The 18236-nt window shown below is 39.0% G+C and overlaps 2 protein-coding genes across 9 annotated transcripts in view; both read right to left on the bottom strand.

The window, feature by feature from the left end:
* Window positions 1-11943, bottom strand: part of LOC122833698 (calcium-dependent secretion activator 1) — an 82871-nt gene extending 70928 nt beyond the window's left edge. For 2 of the 8 annotated variants that reach the window (XR_006371029.1, XM_044121485.1), the window contains exons 1-8: window positions 11105-11183; window positions 10461-10793; window positions 6581-6661; window positions 5220-5456; window positions 4253-4374; window positions 3478-3589; window positions 3251-3387; window positions 1138-1204 (exon numbers count right to left, since the gene is read on the bottom strand). Coding sequence is in view for 7 of the 8 variants with exons in the window: in XM_044121485.1 (XP_043977420.1) it covers window positions 1138-1204; window positions 3251-3387; window positions 3478-3589; window positions 4253-4374; window positions 5220-5456; window positions 6581-6661; window positions 10461-10763 (1059 nt within the window). In the remaining variant the exon portion in view is untranslated. The other 6 variants (XM_044121491.1, XM_044121492.1, XM_044121486.1 and 3 more) reach the window with 5 other exon arrangements.
* Window positions 11944-15570: 3627 nt separating this feature from the next.
* LOC122833816 (calcium-dependent secretion activator 1-like) lies at window positions 15571-18236 on the bottom strand. The gene is made up of 2 exons (XM_044121721.1): window positions 16901-18236; window positions 15571-15678 (listed from the first exon to the last, which is right to left on the bottom strand). The coding sequence occupies exons 1-2, from the start codon at window positions 17249-17251 to the stop codon at window positions 15571-15573; spliced, it is 459 nt and encodes a 152-aa protein (XP_043977656.1). The 5' UTR covers window positions 17252-18236.

Below are 18236 nucleotides of genomic sequence, written 5' to 3'. Positions count from 1 at the left end.
AAAGAATATCCGCTGAGTCGTTGGCTCTGTAACACAGCAACCCAACAAACACGCGGCGTTCTTTGTGTCGCCATTCAAACTCCATGCACATCGAAAGACAGACATAAAAACAAACACATACACATGAGTGTGCAGTCTATTGACCAGTATTTGTCACTTGCTATATATTTAGCTGCGAGCAAGTGAGAGGCTTCAAGTTGGCGGTGCTCAGGCTTTTGTAGCTCCAAGTGTTAGACCAGCTAGTGTTCACTCGACTTTGTCAATCCCCTGTCAACTTGTAGCTCTGAGACATATCCTTCCTAACGCATAGGAGACAGGCCTACTGCCGCCCACCCCCTTCCCTGCTGCCTGCTGCCCACCTCCCAACGAGGAGCCACCAGGAAATGGCCTCCACCACCTCATCTCCCACACCCCTCCCCCTCACCCCCCCAACAACTATCTCCTGACAAAAGCCTGCTTGACCTCTCCATCATTCATCTGACAACCAAAAGAAGACAGCTTGGCTGCATCTCTCTTCCTCACAGCGCGCCACAACATGTGGTTGGCAAAAAATTTCCTTTGCATAAAGCGGCACTCACGTCAAAGGCATCCCTGCTTCTTTGTCAGTTCTTTTTCATTCTCTCTCTTTTTGCTTTTTGCTTTTTTTTAAAGATATTTCTAGAAGGCAAATTTTGGTCATTTTCTTCACCTATGAAATGATACAAAAAGAAAATCATCACCTATTTTAAATAAACACTTGCTTCCAGTTTTTCTTAATCAAACGTTTTGTCCGCCATAACCCATTAAAGGGTAATAATGATCAGACGACAGTGTGGTTGTAATTTAAATTGAGCAAAAACTCCAGTGCTAATTAGTCGGTTGTAATCAGGAAGCAGCAAATTGCCTCAACAGCCCCCGCGACAACAAGCAGAAGAAATCTTTATATGTCGCCAGTTTTTATCAGTATCAAATATCATTTTTATCAAGTCCTTGACAGTTTTCATGATTTGGAGATGTAGCTTTCAAAATCTTCTTTCAAACATTTAAAGTATAATAATAATAATAATAATAATAATAATAATAATAATAATAATAATAATAATAATAATAATAATTTTTGTTTTCATATTTTATTTTCTAAAAAATAAATATGCCTACCTGTACCAAGACAAAGAATCTCTTCTTCCATCTTTTCCACACATTTTTGCCAATGGCCCAAAGATACCTGTGGGGAGGTGAAAGGATACATTTTTTTTAACAAAGAAGGAATTTAATAGAATGCTTTACAGTGATTTTTTGTGATGCTGTTTTGGTATTTGTTTACGCTGCTGTCAACATGACAAAGACTCAATGAACCAAGGTGAAAATACTACTGCAAACACTGACCTCTTCTGGCAAAATACTACCACTGCAAGGGGATGTCAGGGCCTCTTACAAACCCCACAGTAGATTGTAAATTTTTTACAAAAGATTTGATATATAGTAAAACTTCAAGTTAATTTATTAGACATACCAAACTAGATTAGAGAGGAATAATTATCCTTCTGAAGAAAGCTATTCAAAAACATGTTAGACTAATCAATATGAGAGATTAAAAGGCAGCAAAAGAAAATCAATAAATTCAAAGCAAACTTCTTTAAAAATAGCTACACAGACTAGAGCAAAGTGAAACAACAGAACTCAATGTTTGGGACCAAACTGTGAGAGGTCAGTCGAATGAAACTGGGTTTACATCCAAAAACAAAGAACATCCACCATCAGCTAAACAGGAAGAAAAAAGGTTCCAACAGAATAGATAAATAGATTATGAAACGGCAATCTGCACCACCAAGAAGATGATGCTTCTGTTCCTGTTTGTTTGACAAAACACGTAGAAATGACTAAGACAATAAATCTGTTTGAAGAAAGGCTGGGAAGTTGGTTGAACATGAACTAACTCAGTGGTTCCCAAAGATTTTCTTCTGGGCCCCCCTATGGGTTACAATAAATCCCCCCCCCAAAAAAAAAAAAAATTAACTGGGCACACACATCGTTCAACTAGACATAAACCGATACACATATTTTGTTTTCAAACTCCACTGAAGTTTATTTTACACTTCAGGCTGCAACAAAACTACAAACAATCTTTACAGTGAAACACTTTTATGTAACTGGGTTGTTTTTTTTATTATTGATCCTTCTCACGTCCCCCTGCAATGGCACTGCGGAGCGCGTCCCACACTGGGACCACTGAGCTAACTAAACATGACAGCTCTGTATCTTTGTGTTGTTGTTCCAAACAGACAAACAGTTTGGAAAATGCTGTAAATGCTGTAAATCTCACAAGAATCATAAAAGTGTCCCAAAATAATCACATAACAACTGTGGCAAACATTGAATCTATATATCTAATTCTACCCATGTTGTAAAACACTGAGCTACAAGTTTTTATGTACCAACTATCATCCTCATGGCAATCGGTGACCACAAGAGGGAACCAAACGTCATCTTTTGGAAACATGTAGAAGCTGATCAGCAATTACAAAAATTGTTTGATTGTTATATCAGTGTAAGGTTTTCTATGATTTATTGAGAAGGGCATGAATCATTTTTAATAAACACTTTTTTTTTTCCAAAACTGCTCCCTTCCTTAACATTGTTCATCCTTGGAGAGATGGCTGCCTCACTTCCTATCAGAAACCCATTTCATTTAAAATCTGAGTGGTTTTACTCATTTTTGGGGGTCCAAATATAATTCACACTTATCTAAATCTGCTTATCATTCCAGAGTTGCGGGGGCTACTGTGTGTTGATTCAAGACAATATTCTGCTTAAATTGGTTAAAGAAATACATATGTAATAAATATCACCTATTATGTGACTGTCAATAAATTGATGTTAATTATCGTCCATGTGAAAAGTGAATAATGAATCGAAGATCTGATCTGATATGAGCTCACAGCTAAATATTTTCAATTATCAGACATAAAAGTGGGGGGAAAAAAAATACCCTGATATTTTTTGTCAATACTGAACAGTCCTACTGACTACTCTGGAATGACATAAATCCTATAAATGAATTAAGTGAAACAGCACATGAAACGTCTGAACTTATGCAGACATGAGAACTGGTTTCCAAAATCTACTTTTCTAAATGGAAGGGACAGAAAGCCCAGAACTCAAATCACTGAACAGTTCTTTTAAGTATTTAGATGGAAATCTGACAGACACGACAAATGCTTTAAATTGACCGCACTGACAAAGGGCATCAACATGAAGAACTGCCACTTACCCACAATGCTTCATATTCTGTGGCTTGTCCATGCGGATGGCTAGTTTTATCTTGAGCTCATCTGGGCAGCCTTTAGACACTGCCATCTTATGGAGCTCACACTGTTTGGGACTGTTGGGAGTCGGGTGAAGCACAACCTGGAAGCAGCCACAACCAAATGCCTGTGAGTCAGACGCACTGTGTAGGAGAAAACAAAAATGAATGCAGTGCTTGAAATGTTCTCCCACCCTCCCAAGCTCCTTATCCTCCAAAGCCAGCACGCCTGTGCTCTCAGTGAACAGCTTCACCTTCACAGCAGGTAGAGGCTGGGTGGTGGTGAAGTCACCTTGGGTTCCCCAGCTATGAACAAGAACAGATTTATTAAGTAAAGTCTGTGTGGTAAATGGTGTACCTCAGGGTTAGTGATGCCAACTTACCCACTAGACTGTTTTCTATTAATCTGTTTTTAATAGTCTGTTCAGATTAAGTCCACTGAGCTTCACCTGAAGAAGCTCTGTGGACTTTGAGGATTTTAGTCATAATAAACTCCTCCTAATGAATCTTTAATATATGGGCCAGTTTCTTCTAATAAGTCAGAACCTTTTGTTGTTTTTAGGGGTTTGCATCAAACAAATAAATACATTTAAAAAATTCTCCTTATTCTTATTCTAACAACCCTTCATAGAATGCATCTGTGTTACACTACCCATTCCATACATTATACTCCTTGTTGTAATCCCACTGTTTGGTCTTAGTTAGATTTTCCTCCATGATAGGTAACATTTTATGCGGGAGTGTATGCATGAGAGTACTTTGGAAAATAATTGAATTCTGTCCGGTCTTAGTGTGATGAGGTGCTGTTCCCTCATCAAAGGTTTTTGCGTCCTTGGATGTTTTATCCTTATTATTGCTCTGACAAATCCACCATGAGTTTGAATGCAACCTTAATGAATGAAGTGTCCTTCCAGCTGGGATTGTCATCTTTCTTTAGTTACCTAACTCCACACTGTGTATTATACATACATTGGTTTGGAGGCTTCAGCTTGGTCCGTCTGCAGCTTGTGTCCTCCTTCCACCTCCATGGTGCAGTAAACTATTCTGTTTGAAGCCAAGGACTTCAGACCCTGAACCTCCATTATCACCACCTGAAAAATAATGTCAATCATCCAAAGAGATGAAATAGTACATAACAAAATGCAAGTTCTAGAGACTTCATTACTTTATTACTTAGTTACATTAGTTTCTCATGCGTCCTTTGTTCCATTTTGGTGAGTGCATATATACTTGCACTGCGCTCAACAAGTACTTAGTAATGTAAGGATTTCTCAACTTTTTTTTCTGAAAATAGTTCATTTAATCTGTAGAAAGCTGGCTGCTTGGATTTATGGAAATAACTCATTTAGTGGCACCTGCAGGTTCTGTGGAGGGATCATTTTAAAAGCTGAAAGCTTTGAGGAACAAATTAAGAAGTCTGCGTGGAGAAGAACAACTCGCTTGCCGTAGAGAAAAACAAAAAACTTACAGGTCAAGCATAGTGAGGTCATCACAATATCTAAAGACAAGGCGCCAAGGAGGAAGCTCCTCTAAAGCAGGAGGAAGGGAATAACAAAATTCTCACACTGAAGAAGTAACCACATGTTCCCCACAAGGTGTCCTTTTATTCACTTGAGAGCCTGACCCACAAAATCTCTGTGCAGCCAGGTATTCATAAAACAGTCATTGACGAAGAAATGCTGTTTGGCTATTCTGATAATCAAGTACTGCCAGACTTTCAGTTTAATTTTCATTAAAACAACCAATTATTAACAGTCATTCATAGCCAATTGTTGTACAACACGTTTGTTTCTTACAGGTTTTTGAAAAACAAGGTTCTTTAACTGGATATCATGTGCAAGTTGGTTTGTAGAGTTTGGTGTTTTGTGTTTTCATTTTGCCCAGCCTGAACGCAACAACTTGAAGAATGAGGCGTTTTCTGCTGTAGATGCTTTACCTCCAGAGTGAATGAGAGGACCACGTCTGACTTGGACAGCAGATTTTCATCCTCCTGACCCATGTCCATAATGGAGGTGTTGTGTCCTCGCTTCAGCTTCTGCAGCTTGAACTCGCCGCCCTTGGAGACCGGCATGCTCTCCAGGTTTGCCATCAGCAGGTTGACAGACGAGCGCAGCTCCTCGATGTACATGGCCTCCATCTCTCTGGAAACGAACCTTGGAAACCTTCCTCCGAGCTTAGCAAAACAGGAGATTGTGAGTTTAATCACCAAGTTGCATCCTGTATCGATTCTTGTAAAATGATCCAAGTCTGCTTTTATTTCAGGGAGCTTCCTGTCTCTATGTCCATCCTGTTCTGTCAATATTGGCTTTGTATTACATGTCAGTTTTTAAAGGGGCAGTGTTATGTGTTTTCCAGTCACATAGTATCATTTTGCAACACAATCAAGTAACTATGTTACCTTCCCTTACAAAAAAATCCCATGAAAATCACATGTGATTTTCATGGGATTTTTTTTGTAAGGCTTCAGTTGTTCTATATATATATATATATATATATATATATATATATATATATATATATATATATATATATATATATATATATATATATATTCCAAGTATGACTCAAAAGATATTTGACATTTGGGTCTCTGTCTCTTTAAAAACTCCGCCCTCAGGAAGTGATCACAACATTGCTTCTCTATTAACCCTTTAACAACATTTTTACCAGCGCTACACTGAGAATTAACTCATACAATGAGCTCAGCAGACACCCACTTCCGCAAGGTGTTTGCTAATTGCTGTTAGCTAGTCTGAAGGAGCTGAGAGGCGGAGTCAGGAGGGAAGGGAGCTCTGTGAGGCTGAAGCTTGGAAGCTTGGAAACTGCAGGTCTAGGAGGTGCTTCGTCTTTGAATGTCCACTCAGGTGTTTTGCACAGATGAATGGTTGTCATGGAGATTAAAGGATTTCTAAAACATCTATTAAACAATCAAGCTAACACTCCAGGTGGGTTTTTGATGAGGGAATAACACTGACATGATGTAAAACTAAAATGAATCTGACATAATAGTTTCCTTTTAAAAACATCTCCGTAAAATATTTTGACATTTTTTACACAAAGGACATCAAATTAATGTCTGAGTATGAATAACGGGAATTAGCTGATTTTATTAAGTGTTTACACTGCTAAATTATGTAACAGGAGAACGACTTTTTAAATGCAAATTACATTTAAGCATGCAAATGAATTCCAATAACTTTATCATACATGTAAAACTAAGGTTTACTCCTACAGTTGCCTCTTATCAGTTTATAGGTTAATCTTTCTTAATAAACGTCATTCGTCTTTTCCTTTTACCCGAGTGATCTGATCTGCCATCTGCAGCCGTCCATCCAGTTCCCTTCTGATCTGAGCCGCCTGCTCATCAGGATTGTCCAGCTGGGAAAACACAGACATGCAGCAGTTTATTTAGACATCCACTAAAAATCACATTCATGTCCATGAATTAAAACTATTTTAATCATACTGCACTAAAAGTAAATTACACTCAACCACAGCAAATGTCACTTATTACCAGGCTACACTGAAAATTATTTTAAAACAAAAAACATAATTTATTACTTCCGACTAAAAGGATACACTACCCTTTGGATACAGTTGCCATGGTAACAAGTGTGGGGAGTAGGTAAAGCAGTTTTCAAGTTGTGAATCTCTTTTAGTTGTGCATGTACATGTGGCCTCCTCAAGAAGCTACATTTCAGACATGACTCGATGCACTAGAATCATTAGAAACCAAACGTTTTCCTTTCACGTACATCCAAACACACACAGCTGAATGGTAGCAGAAAGACTGACTTCAAACTGTTCAAGGTCTCTGTTTGACCAGGACACCATCTGTGCTTTAATGAAGTACAGTCAGAGCTTATTTGGTCTTTTCATGTGTTATCAGAACAAATATGCACATAGTCAGAACAATGGTGACTGCATGTTCTGGACAGTGCACGGTCTGCATTATCATATTCACCGCCGACAAAGGAAAACATGAAAAATAGATCAAAGTTTCGGTCGCCGTCTAAGCAAATGACAGTATTGCATCACTTGGATAAACAGTAATAACAGGAGTGAAGCGCTGACTGAAGGGTGGAGTCTGTAGTTGAATTAGTGAAAGCTTACAGTGCTATAGCTAGCAGTCATGCTACGTTGGGTGGATTTCACTACCAACCAGTCTACAATAACAGTGGTTGTGGTTGTTGGACTGAATTAAGAAAACTTATACAAAAAGTTACTTGGAGATGATCCCTTACTGAATGCCACTGCCTTAGTGAGGAACCTTGAGGCACTCCCTTTGAAGCAGGAAGGAGAGAGGCACAAGACCCAGAAGCTGTGGCACATTGAGTTCCACCAGATAAACATCTGGAGAACCAGTTCACAGTCTTTACAGATAAACTAATCTATTAAAGTCGATTCATCAAGAATAGTAGGCTCATGGACCACAAGCCTCTGGAGGATCCTCCTTCTAGAAGTTCTAGCAGCTTCAAATAACTCTTTGCTGCTTTGTAAGGGCATTTTAACAGCTGCTCTCTTAATCCAATTAATTAGTCTAACAGAAACCTTCCTCATTATGTCTTTATCTGTACAAACCCATCTTTGTTCTGAATCAGCCACAATTCTCTTCACATTACGATGACACTTCAGTTTTCGTTAAATATCTCATGTTTTCAGGTTTGTCATACAGCACTACAATATATGATGCTTGTCCTCAGCAGAGATCCTTTCTCTTTCCTATATTGCTTGAAACCTGTGGCCTGCTTAATAATGTGGAACATCCTTCTTAACTAGATTTCCTTTAATTTAGTTCACCAGACAAACTAAACAATCAGCTCTCTGAAACTAATTACAGTGAATCAAAGAGCCCTGACACACAATAGCATCTATACATTTAATAGCACAAAAAATTATCTTTATGATACTTAAATCCAATTTGCATAATAATCTGGAACACGGTGTAATGTCCCTCGTCATTAAGCCTTTTAATGTGGCTCTGTATATTCAATAATGAAACACAGTGAAAACACTCGAATAACTCTACCAGTTAACAAACAGTGTTGTTTTTAAAGAGATGGGCCCAGTCCAATATTGGTATTGGACCCAGTGTTAATGTTTTGTTTGGATTGGATGTAAATACGTTGCCAAAGGCCAATCAAAGGCAAATTGTCACATTCCTAAAATAATGGTCTGTCAATTTTTGACAAAAGTGCTTTTTTTTGCCTACGACATCATTTGGAAATAAAGAGGTGGTGATTTTTTTTTTCCTTCCCCCAAATCACTTTTGGCAAAAACTAACTTAATCCATTATTTTAGGAAGGTTGTGAAATGCTATAAGAGGATACTGAAACACCATGGAATGCATAACACCAATCAGAACCTCTACTATAAAATCTTTATTCCACAAAAGAGAGATGAACAGACAAATCATTTGCTGTTTGAGCTCAGATTAGTTTAGAAACATCCAGGTGGTAAACAGGGAACGTGTATTTATTCAGTTTGAACCGGGTCTGATGTAAAATCAGAAGTCGTTAAGAGCGAACGTGCAAAATACTGGAGCAGTAAAACATTCCCTCTGATACTAGCTGCAGTCGATGGAATGGTCTCCGTAAAAGAGATCCTGCTGTGCAACGTTGTTCTGTTCAGCGATAAAAAGGAAACGGGGAAAAGCCCCCGTAGACACCTTAGTAGATTTTCCTCCCTCTGGGGCTCGACTATGAAGACATTCACCATCTGGCGTATTGTACAGAGTCAAGACAGCAGTCACTCCTCTAATGAGAGCAGGGACATGCTGGGGAAGGGCTTGGAGGGGAGAAAGCAAAACTGGCTCTTCTTCAAACACATCCACACCAAATCACATTTGGAAGCTGACAGAGAGACACAAATACCATCCCCTCGGCTTCTACCTGGCTGAGCTCTGAACACGATGCAGCCACGGCCGTATATCCAGCTGCACAGATTTAGCAGAGTGCATGTCACCAAAGTACAGAGTGACCATAAGCTTTTACGGCAAAGAATTTTTATTTTATTGCTTTGTGGAGTCATTTCTAAAATCACTTTTTTTTTTTAGCTTAAAGGATTTAATTTGTACTTGATGTACAAGTTAAATCAGATTTGGAGTTGAAACCTGGTCTTACAAATGGGAATCTATAAGTAGATCAGCTAAACTACAAATTATCAGCTACATGAGCTATTTGAATTTTCAAAAAGCTGTGAGAAAGCATCTCAACATTATACTATGGTCATTTCTTAAACCCAGAAGAGTCTCAGTCTCTATTTGTGGTAAAATTCTTCTTTTAAGAAGCCAATCGTTTTATATATTGCTTGATATTAATAGGCAGAATCAAGTTCTTAGACCTTAAATGCCAGTCCTTTTTTTCCCCCCATGTGCACTAATGACTGGAAAGCAAACATCTCATTAATGTACTTGGAACTTTATTGTTTCCTATAATTGCTGCAGTTTCCTTCCTGCCAGCCCTCTGGAAATCACCACCCCAGCTTAAACAGGACAGCCGACTCATCATCCACCCTGTTATTTTGTGCTGGGAACCGAAACGGAACGGCCCCTCAGTAAACAAGACGGGGTGAATTCAGCGGGATGCTTACTTCAATTGAGTCACACTTACTAATAATAATAATAACAAAACAATAATAATAATTTTTAAAATAAGAAAAAATTTGTTTTTCACATTTGTTTTCCCCCTCCTTTGTGTCAAGCTATTTAACAGACAGGTTTCATCAGGTGCTGATCTTGGCAATTTTTAAGATATGAGTAAGTTTAAACACGTCGTTCAGCTGTCAGCGTCCCCATGTCTTTAAAGCGGCAGTATGTCACTTTTACATATTCATTGAAACTGTCACTATGTCATGACAGTATAGTTTGAGACAGATAATTTGTGAAAATAAATCTAGCTCCTGTGCCTTCTCACAGTGGACACTGTCCTGTCCCTGCCCCAGTAGCAGGACAGGGATGAAACAACCAATTGCACTGGTTGTTTCATTGGTTAGAAAGAACCAATGAGAGAAAAGGGGCGAGTCTTAATGCTGTCCATCACGCACATGTGTGCACTGCTCAGTCCCAATTCACTCTCCCTCCCAAGCTCTCTGCTTTGCTACAGCGTCTCCCCGTCACCAGTAGTTGTCATGAATGCTAAAGCTACAAAGAAACAAACAGACGTGTAGACGCACTAACCTGACAGGCATTGTAGAGCAGCTGGTGCTCAAACTTCTTGATCCCCAGGATCTGCTGGAACATTTCATACAGTTGGTCCTTGCTGAGGATGAGCTCGGAGGCAGCGCTGGCAGTCATCCTCTGCTGGTGCTTCCGGAGGTCTTCTTCCCCTCGGTAGATGGTGTCGAACTTGGCTATCCACGAGCTCAGCACGGTCTCTTTGCTCAGGCCGTCGATCTCAGGCAAACTGCGCACGCGCTTTTCGATGTGCTTCTTAAAAACCTCTCGAGAGTCGCTGGCCGAAAAACCACCACTTTGCACCATCCGGGACACACGGTCACTTTTCAGGAAGATCTGAAAGCAAGTCGAAAAAACAAAAATATCGCTTTATTATGTTCTTCTTGTTTTATGAGACGCTATCATTAAGTAAGTTAGCGTCACTGGCTATTGCACGTCAACCCTCTTTCTTAACCTTAGTTTCATATTTTCTGTGTCTTTCTGCAGCTGTCGCTCAATTCTGATGATTTATTTTTATTTTATTTTTTTCAAAATCGCTAAATCGCTAAACCTCACCGCACGTCACTGATTCACACCTATCAAGTCTCCCCCATTTTGACCAGGAGACTACCGTATTTTTTTCCCTCTTTCCCGCCGTCCTCCCGTACCAGTAATTTCCCGTAAATGCCCCGGACATTTCTGCGCCTCTCTAAGCTGAATTCTGTCACTAGCCTCGCGAGAACTGCCACCGAGGCTGCTGCAGGTGCCGACAGCGGGAACAAACCAGGTGTTGCGCCAAAAAGTGATGGTCTAGCTAAAAAAAAAAAACTGATCGGCCTGATTGGGTGTCTCGTCGAGTGGTTTTGATTGAATAAAAAACAGGGTCTCCTGTTAAGCACCTTTTGCTATCCACTTATTAATTAGGTAAATGGAAAATATAATAAACATATCAGCCCTACACTGCATTAACGATAAGTCCAGAGCAGAAAGGGCTGAGAAATTCACATGTTGATGTTAGAAGCATTTTTTAGCTGCTTCCTTTGCTACAAATGATCAAGCGTTCATTAAAGGACTGCTGTTATTGCATTTTATTCAATAAAGTGTCTGTTTTTCTGTTTAAAAGGGGAATTTAATTATTTGTTTATTTGCATTTTTTAAAATGTATTTCCAACAACAGTACAATACAATTCTATACAATTATATACTATTGAATGCAACAGCATACAAAAAGGCTTAAGATTTAAAATGAAAAATCTGCAGAACATGCCAGTTTTTTTAAACTGAATAATTGATTTACTGTCAGAATAATTGATGGAATGATCCACTGGTAAAATCACAGTTAGTTGCAGCCCTAAAGACTACGCGTAATTCGAATTGAATGAAATGAGCTGGATTGCAAGCAGTTTGAAATCAATATAATTTGTTAAATTTGAGGGATGAGAAAGCCAGCTTGCTGTAAAACTCACCTCATAGTAGCTCTGAACAGCGTTGATGAAAGCCTCATCAACTGATCCTGACCCAAAAAATAGGAATTAAGTAATGAACATACACCCAATTTAACGTTTTGACTGTTCTGTCCAAAAACATTAAGGCTTCTCAACCACTGTGAAAGCCCATTCAAACCCAAACCTTTCTGCCATTTCACCTATTTGGCGGTGTTGGGTGTCTTTCTTCAGGGGTACAGAGGTCACAAGAAGTAAAATGTCTGAATCATGAAATCCTCCATTTCCTCTATTTCATGATGCTACATTCTGTTGTTCTGCTAATTTTGTTGTGAGTTGAAGACGTTTCCAGGCAGGACTTTACCATGAATGAGATTCCACACAAATTGGATGGTATAGTATGAAGTTCTCATATTTGCAAGCATCGTATTATATTGTTTTACTTCAAAAACATGGGTAACTTTACATGAGTTTGTCAGGGTTAAGCTAGTGTTCAGCTGATTCAAAGGTTTCAGTCAGAGGCCCCAAAGCTGTGGAACAGTTTTCTCAGCGTTGCTAACTCTGGAGGTTTCTAAAAAATAAAAAAAACAACTGAAAACACTATTTTTGTCATTATTTTACTGTTTCTTATGCTTGTTATATTCTTTGTATGTTTTAGGGTTGAATTGTTGGATTCGAGACAAAACTGATCTAATTAAAAAAAAAAGGAATACAGACCAAACAAACCTCAAAACATCTCAGGATCCCAACAGATGTGATCAACGCCGAGTAGAGCTTGAGATCTGGATGGAGTTTACTCATCTAACAGTGACAGAGATGGGATTAATCCAGAAACCTTTTAAATCTGCCTGCCTCTTAATTCCTCTGCTCACCAGATTCAGCCATGGTTTTCAAAGTCAGATATGAAGAGCAGACACGGTCCTCAATTTTTTAAATTTTTTTTTTATAAACAGAAGGAAACCTTTGTCTTTTTACTTTCAGAAAAAGACAAAACAATATTCACATTGATCAGAGACATTTAGAGTGTTTGGTCTAAAAGTGAAATATTGGTTGATCCCCAACCTATAGCGCCATGTGCTTCAAGATGTGTCATTGCTACGTTTCTGGATCACATTAAAGAAACTCTGTATCCAGCTTAACTGTCTGTAAAATTATTTTTGTTGCCGTTTTCTTAAAAGCTACAATTTCAACCCTAATAATGTTCAGTCACAAAACTCAGATAAAGGAACTCTGTTGTATGTCACACCAGCAGATGCGTCTTTATAGTCGTACGTTAAATTATTCTTTGTTTCTCCGGCAGCAGCAGAATCGTAGGACAAGGTTGACGTCACAAAAAGTTACATCAGAGGTGATCGAGGTTTCTCAAAATGCCTCTCTCGATGAAAGCTTTGTGACACTGCAAAGACGGACGTTTCTCACAAATTAGAGTCTGAATAGGTTCGATTGGCACATTGACTCACCACGGCTGTGACTGCAGAGCGCTTGCTCTCACTGCATTGTGTGAGTGAATATGTGTAAGAATCAGCATTCATGAAAACCATACGGTGCCCGTTCATGTGTGCTGCGAGTGTGTGTGTCTGTCGCTGTGTGGGTGTGTGTTTGCATACGAACACAACAGGCCAACTAAGAAGGCTTTCATCATTATTAGAGACCGACATGCTGTTCTCATGAATTATGCATATACTATTGAACTGCTGCTTGCAAACAAGGACCAGCCTCCCCCTAACACACACACACACACACACACACACACACACATACGCACACAACATTATGATCACTGGCAGGTTGAGTTGCTAACTGTATTCATCTCTTCCCAATATAATGTTCTGGTGAAAAACGCGAATGCTGCATTAAATGAAGGTTGGTTTCAGATTTTTACACATGGCAACACCTGCCTCCAGTTCAGCCTGTTCATCCTCTATAATAATAATTTCAAATTCTGTCTGGCCTCGTTGAAATGATGGCTTCATATTCAGTATTCACCCTATAAACCTACTGAAGTTCATAACGCCAACATCACATAGTTATCTCATTCAGCCCATCATATATTATTTGAAATAAAGTTTGAAAATATATTTGTATGTCACGAACCCCTTGGCAGAATTAGATTTAATGTTATTTTCTTCCTAAAAAAGAAGTTGGGTTCTCACTGAGAGTGAGACAGGTCACTTCCAACAGAAAATTAAGTGATCAAACACTCATTAGAATGGCTGGCAAACATTTTGTATTAGCGATAATTGACAAAAAATGTTTACTGTAATGAGAATTCTGATTTATAATCAAAAACAATAAATTTTAAGAGAAGATTTTTGGGAACATACACTAAAATTCCCAATTATACTGTTTTTTTTCCCTAACTGTTGGCTCCATCCCCCTACCAAAGCAATATATATATATATATATATATATATATATATATATATATATATATATATATGTAAAAACATGAAATGATATATTATCACTCATCACAATAGGAGAATAATGTAGCCAGCGTCTGAAAATGGTCTTTCAACAACTTAAGTTATTTTTATCAGTAAAACTTGTGGTATTTATTCCCACTTCAGTTCTACCTTCTATCAGAAAAAACACGTTAGGCAATGTAGAAATGTCTTTTTAGTGTTCATTTACGTGTAGAATGTACAAATGTTTTGAGCCATAATATAATTTCTGGAATTTACCATAATATTTTTAGGTGCATCTCTAATGGCTTATTTTGGGGAGGGGAAGCATAGTAAACAGGCTTTTAGTTCAATATATTTACATCAACAAGCATTTACGTTACTTTTCAAATAAAATTACGTTTATTAATACAAAATAAATGACGCTGATGTAAGCAGTGGCGTAGAAAACGCTGAGTAATTATGCAGAGATTAGCATAAACATTCACTCATATGTAGCAGAAATCTAAAAATTGAATGTTTCCGATCTCCAAAGTCCATTTTTTTCAATACAAAATCAATCTACTCAAGTAAGAGTAGCAATAGTTCACAATATTACTAGAGTAAAAGTAAAAACTACTTGCAGTAAAACTACTCCAGAGGGTAATAATCAATCAGTGCCTTTCCAAAACAGGTTGTTTTACAGATATTGCACTTAGTTCAGGTGAAGCTTTCACTGTCTGTTAAGCACTAAACCCAAGACATCACAAAACATTAGAGTAGCCTTCAAATTATTTGAAATAACAATAGTATCAATAATGTCATTCAACTTTTTTTCATTCTTGTTTCCTGTAATCAACAAGAATAGCAGACTAAAATCACTCTGCTCAATGTAATGTAATGGGGCTTTATGGCCACTAAAACTCTGACTTGTTTAATGAACATTTGTAATTGTACTCTTTCCTAGTGACCTTCTCAGCCATGATCAAAAAAAGCAACTGTTTTTAAGTCAGAAAGATTTTTTCAAATGTTTTAAAGCATCCCAGGAGAAGATTTCTAAAACAAAAGAAAAATATGTATACAGTAGAACCCTGCGTATTCAGTATTTACAGAATTGCATATTTTTTCTGTAATGTTGCTCCTCATTATTAGCAGAAAATGCACCTGTTTGTTGGTAGAGCATAACTAAAATAGTTTGCTTGCAAAGACTATAGATATTAGATTCTGCAGTATTGCTTAGAGTCTTCTGGTCCAATCTGTTGTTCAGGTGAAGTTTGACATGCTTTGTCTCCTTTGTTTTGTTCACATTTAAGAAGAGTCAGCGGAGTAGATCTGTAGATGACAGGACTCTGGAAGTCTGAAGTGCTCAGAGCAGAAGGGAATGGTGAGAGTACAGTGCCCTGTGGTGCTCCAGTGCTGGTCAGACACACAGCCTCTCAGTCACAAATTGTGGTCCGTTTGTCAGATTGTTGATCCGAGTGACTTAGTTGTGTAGCAACAACAACTTGGTCCCAAGTGTGGATAAAGCTAAGGAGCTGATGATTTACTTCAGGAAGAATCAGCCCACATTCACTCTACTCTACATCAACAACGCGTTCAGCACATGAAATTCATGTGATGAAACATCCTTCCTGGTCTCTGGATGCCTCCGCCTCGTCATTCAAGATGGAAATTTTAGTTTAAGCTCAGGAGGTCATGCTTACATCCTCAACTCTATCGCCATAGCAATCCAAAATGTGAAATTTCATATGTGAAATGCATTAAATTCAGCGATGCTGATTGGCCAAATAGCTATTATTGTAACACCTCATAAAATTTAAAACATTGCCCCTCTGGTAAATTTGATTTTAAAGCTGAATGCTGGTAGGATTTTGACCACAGTTCCACCCAGACTCTGGGACTTTCCCACCAAGCTTAACATTTGTCGGGTGAGTTGACTCCTCTAATGAGAAACTATTTTTTAACATTACTTTTGAGTTTTCTTTTGTTCCAGAGCACTTTGTGACATTTACTTTTTAACGGTACTAGTTGTATATTTTGGTGTTTGTTTGCTTGTTTGAACTTTCGAAGCCTCCAAAGCCCAGTCCATCTGAATATTGAAACATTTTGGGCCCAGAATGTCTTGGTGTGGCAAAGAACACTTTCTTGTCTTCTTCATATCAGTTGCTACTAATAGGCAGAGGAAACATTGCTTCTGCTACAAGCACACATGGTTTATGAATAGAGTAAAATGAATGCAAATCCTCTGTCTCCCTTACTTTCTCTCTCCCTTTATTGCTGCTGCTGCTGCTTGTCATTTTTGTTTTTCAGTCAAGTCTTTCCCTTTAATAGCAAGATTTGATCCTGGATACAATTTAGCTTTTAAAAAAAGGCATGCCTTGTATTGTTTGTATTAACTCAGCTAAAAAAAAATCAATAAAGCTCCAACTGAGGAGTATTAAAGGATTCATTAGTGACTGGAACATTTTTTCTAACGGAAGTAGATCCCCCCCACCCCTTCTCTCCTGCCTTTGATGTAAAACGCAACATGGTGCGCCTCAGGAAGCAACAGTTGGTGTCATGTGATGTCTGTGTTACAGCTTCCATCTAAATCACACAACTAAAGAAGCTTTATTCTCTCTTCTCGTGCCCGTCTTACCTTTTGTTGTCTCCTGGCCATGTCGGTGGGTTGCTTTGCGTTGAACGGATAAGCAATGCAGCGCATCACAAACACATACAGCTGGAGCCGCTTTTTCTTCTCCTCCTCCTCTCTCTGCATCTTCTCCAGGTCCTCCTTTTCCTTGTCGCTGCCCACCGAAGGGCTGGGGCTGGAGGGTCGGCCACCGGCGCTGCCGCGGCCCCGGGGCTGAAGCCCTCCGCCGCCATGATCGTCGGCGGCTCGGCCCGGTGGCCGTCGGGCTCCTCCGAGGCTCTTCGAGGCGGTCTCCTCTTTGCGCTCCACCTCGACCACTTCGTCCCCTTCTTCCTCACTGGAAGACGGATCCAACATGCTGCTGGGGTCTAAAATAAACTACTGTTTGGCTAAATAAAACTGCATTAATTGGATCCACAGGAGGAAAGAGGCACAAAAGGTACCTGATTAACGCCACAGGCTGCTGGAGGGGGGAAATCTGCAGCCGATCTCAGCAAGAAAAAAAGAAGAAAAAACAAACCGGAAATACTGTTGAGTCTTCTTGGTTGCGTGATGTTTAAAGCCTTGTTACTCCAGTAGTGTGTGACAGATAAGAAGGATTTATCACGAGAGCACATTTAAAAGGGGAGGGGTTGCAGATGGAGGAAGCGCTGATGTGTTGATGCTCCGCTGCCTGCAAGAGGAAGAGGCAGGGCTCGGAGCTGACCGCGGTGCTGAAAAACCCGCCTGTTCTGGGATCAGTTCGGCCAGCCAGCCAGCGACCACCTGATGATCCAGCTCAGTCAAAAGAGGGACCTGTTTTAGACAGCAGCAGCAGACCGGAATTGAAACCGATTTGTTTTCGCAGTAAAAGCTTTCTGCTTCGTTTCAACGGAATAATGTTTTAAAGTTTTAAAGCTTATGGAAACACTTAATTGCATATGGCAAGTAGCAAATTTAACCTTCACAAAAAGAGAGAAAAAAATGTTGCATATAATTAGGTCACTCTTATGGGTTCGGAGAACGTTTAAGAACTGGGACGAATTTTTTTATTATTAAAATTATTTTTGCTTTATGTAAAATTAAGTGTCTTAGAACAGCGTTTCCCCAACTCTGGTCCTCAAGGCACATCTAGCTTTTCTTTTAGTTTTTTCCCATTCGGATGATTGTAATTTGGCAGAAGTCTGTTCATCAGCCATCAATTGAAATCATGTGTGCTGAAGCAGGGAAACATCTAAAACATGCAGGGCAGTGCACCTTGAGGACCTGGGTTGAAAAATACCGTCTTAGAAATCACTTGACAAAACCCAAAACATTTCAATGAGATTGCTATGATGTGTTGAACACAGAGATGGAAAATGAA

This window comes from Gambusia affinis, linkage group LG07, assembly GCF_019740435.1.
Source record: "Gambusia affinis linkage group LG07, SWU_Gaff_1.0, whole genome shotgun sequence".
Taxonomy (NCBI): Eukaryota; Metazoa; Chordata; class Actinopteri; order Cyprinodontiformes; family Poeciliidae; genus Gambusia; species Gambusia affinis.
This window is presented reverse-complemented; position numbering and strand designations above follow the sequence as displayed.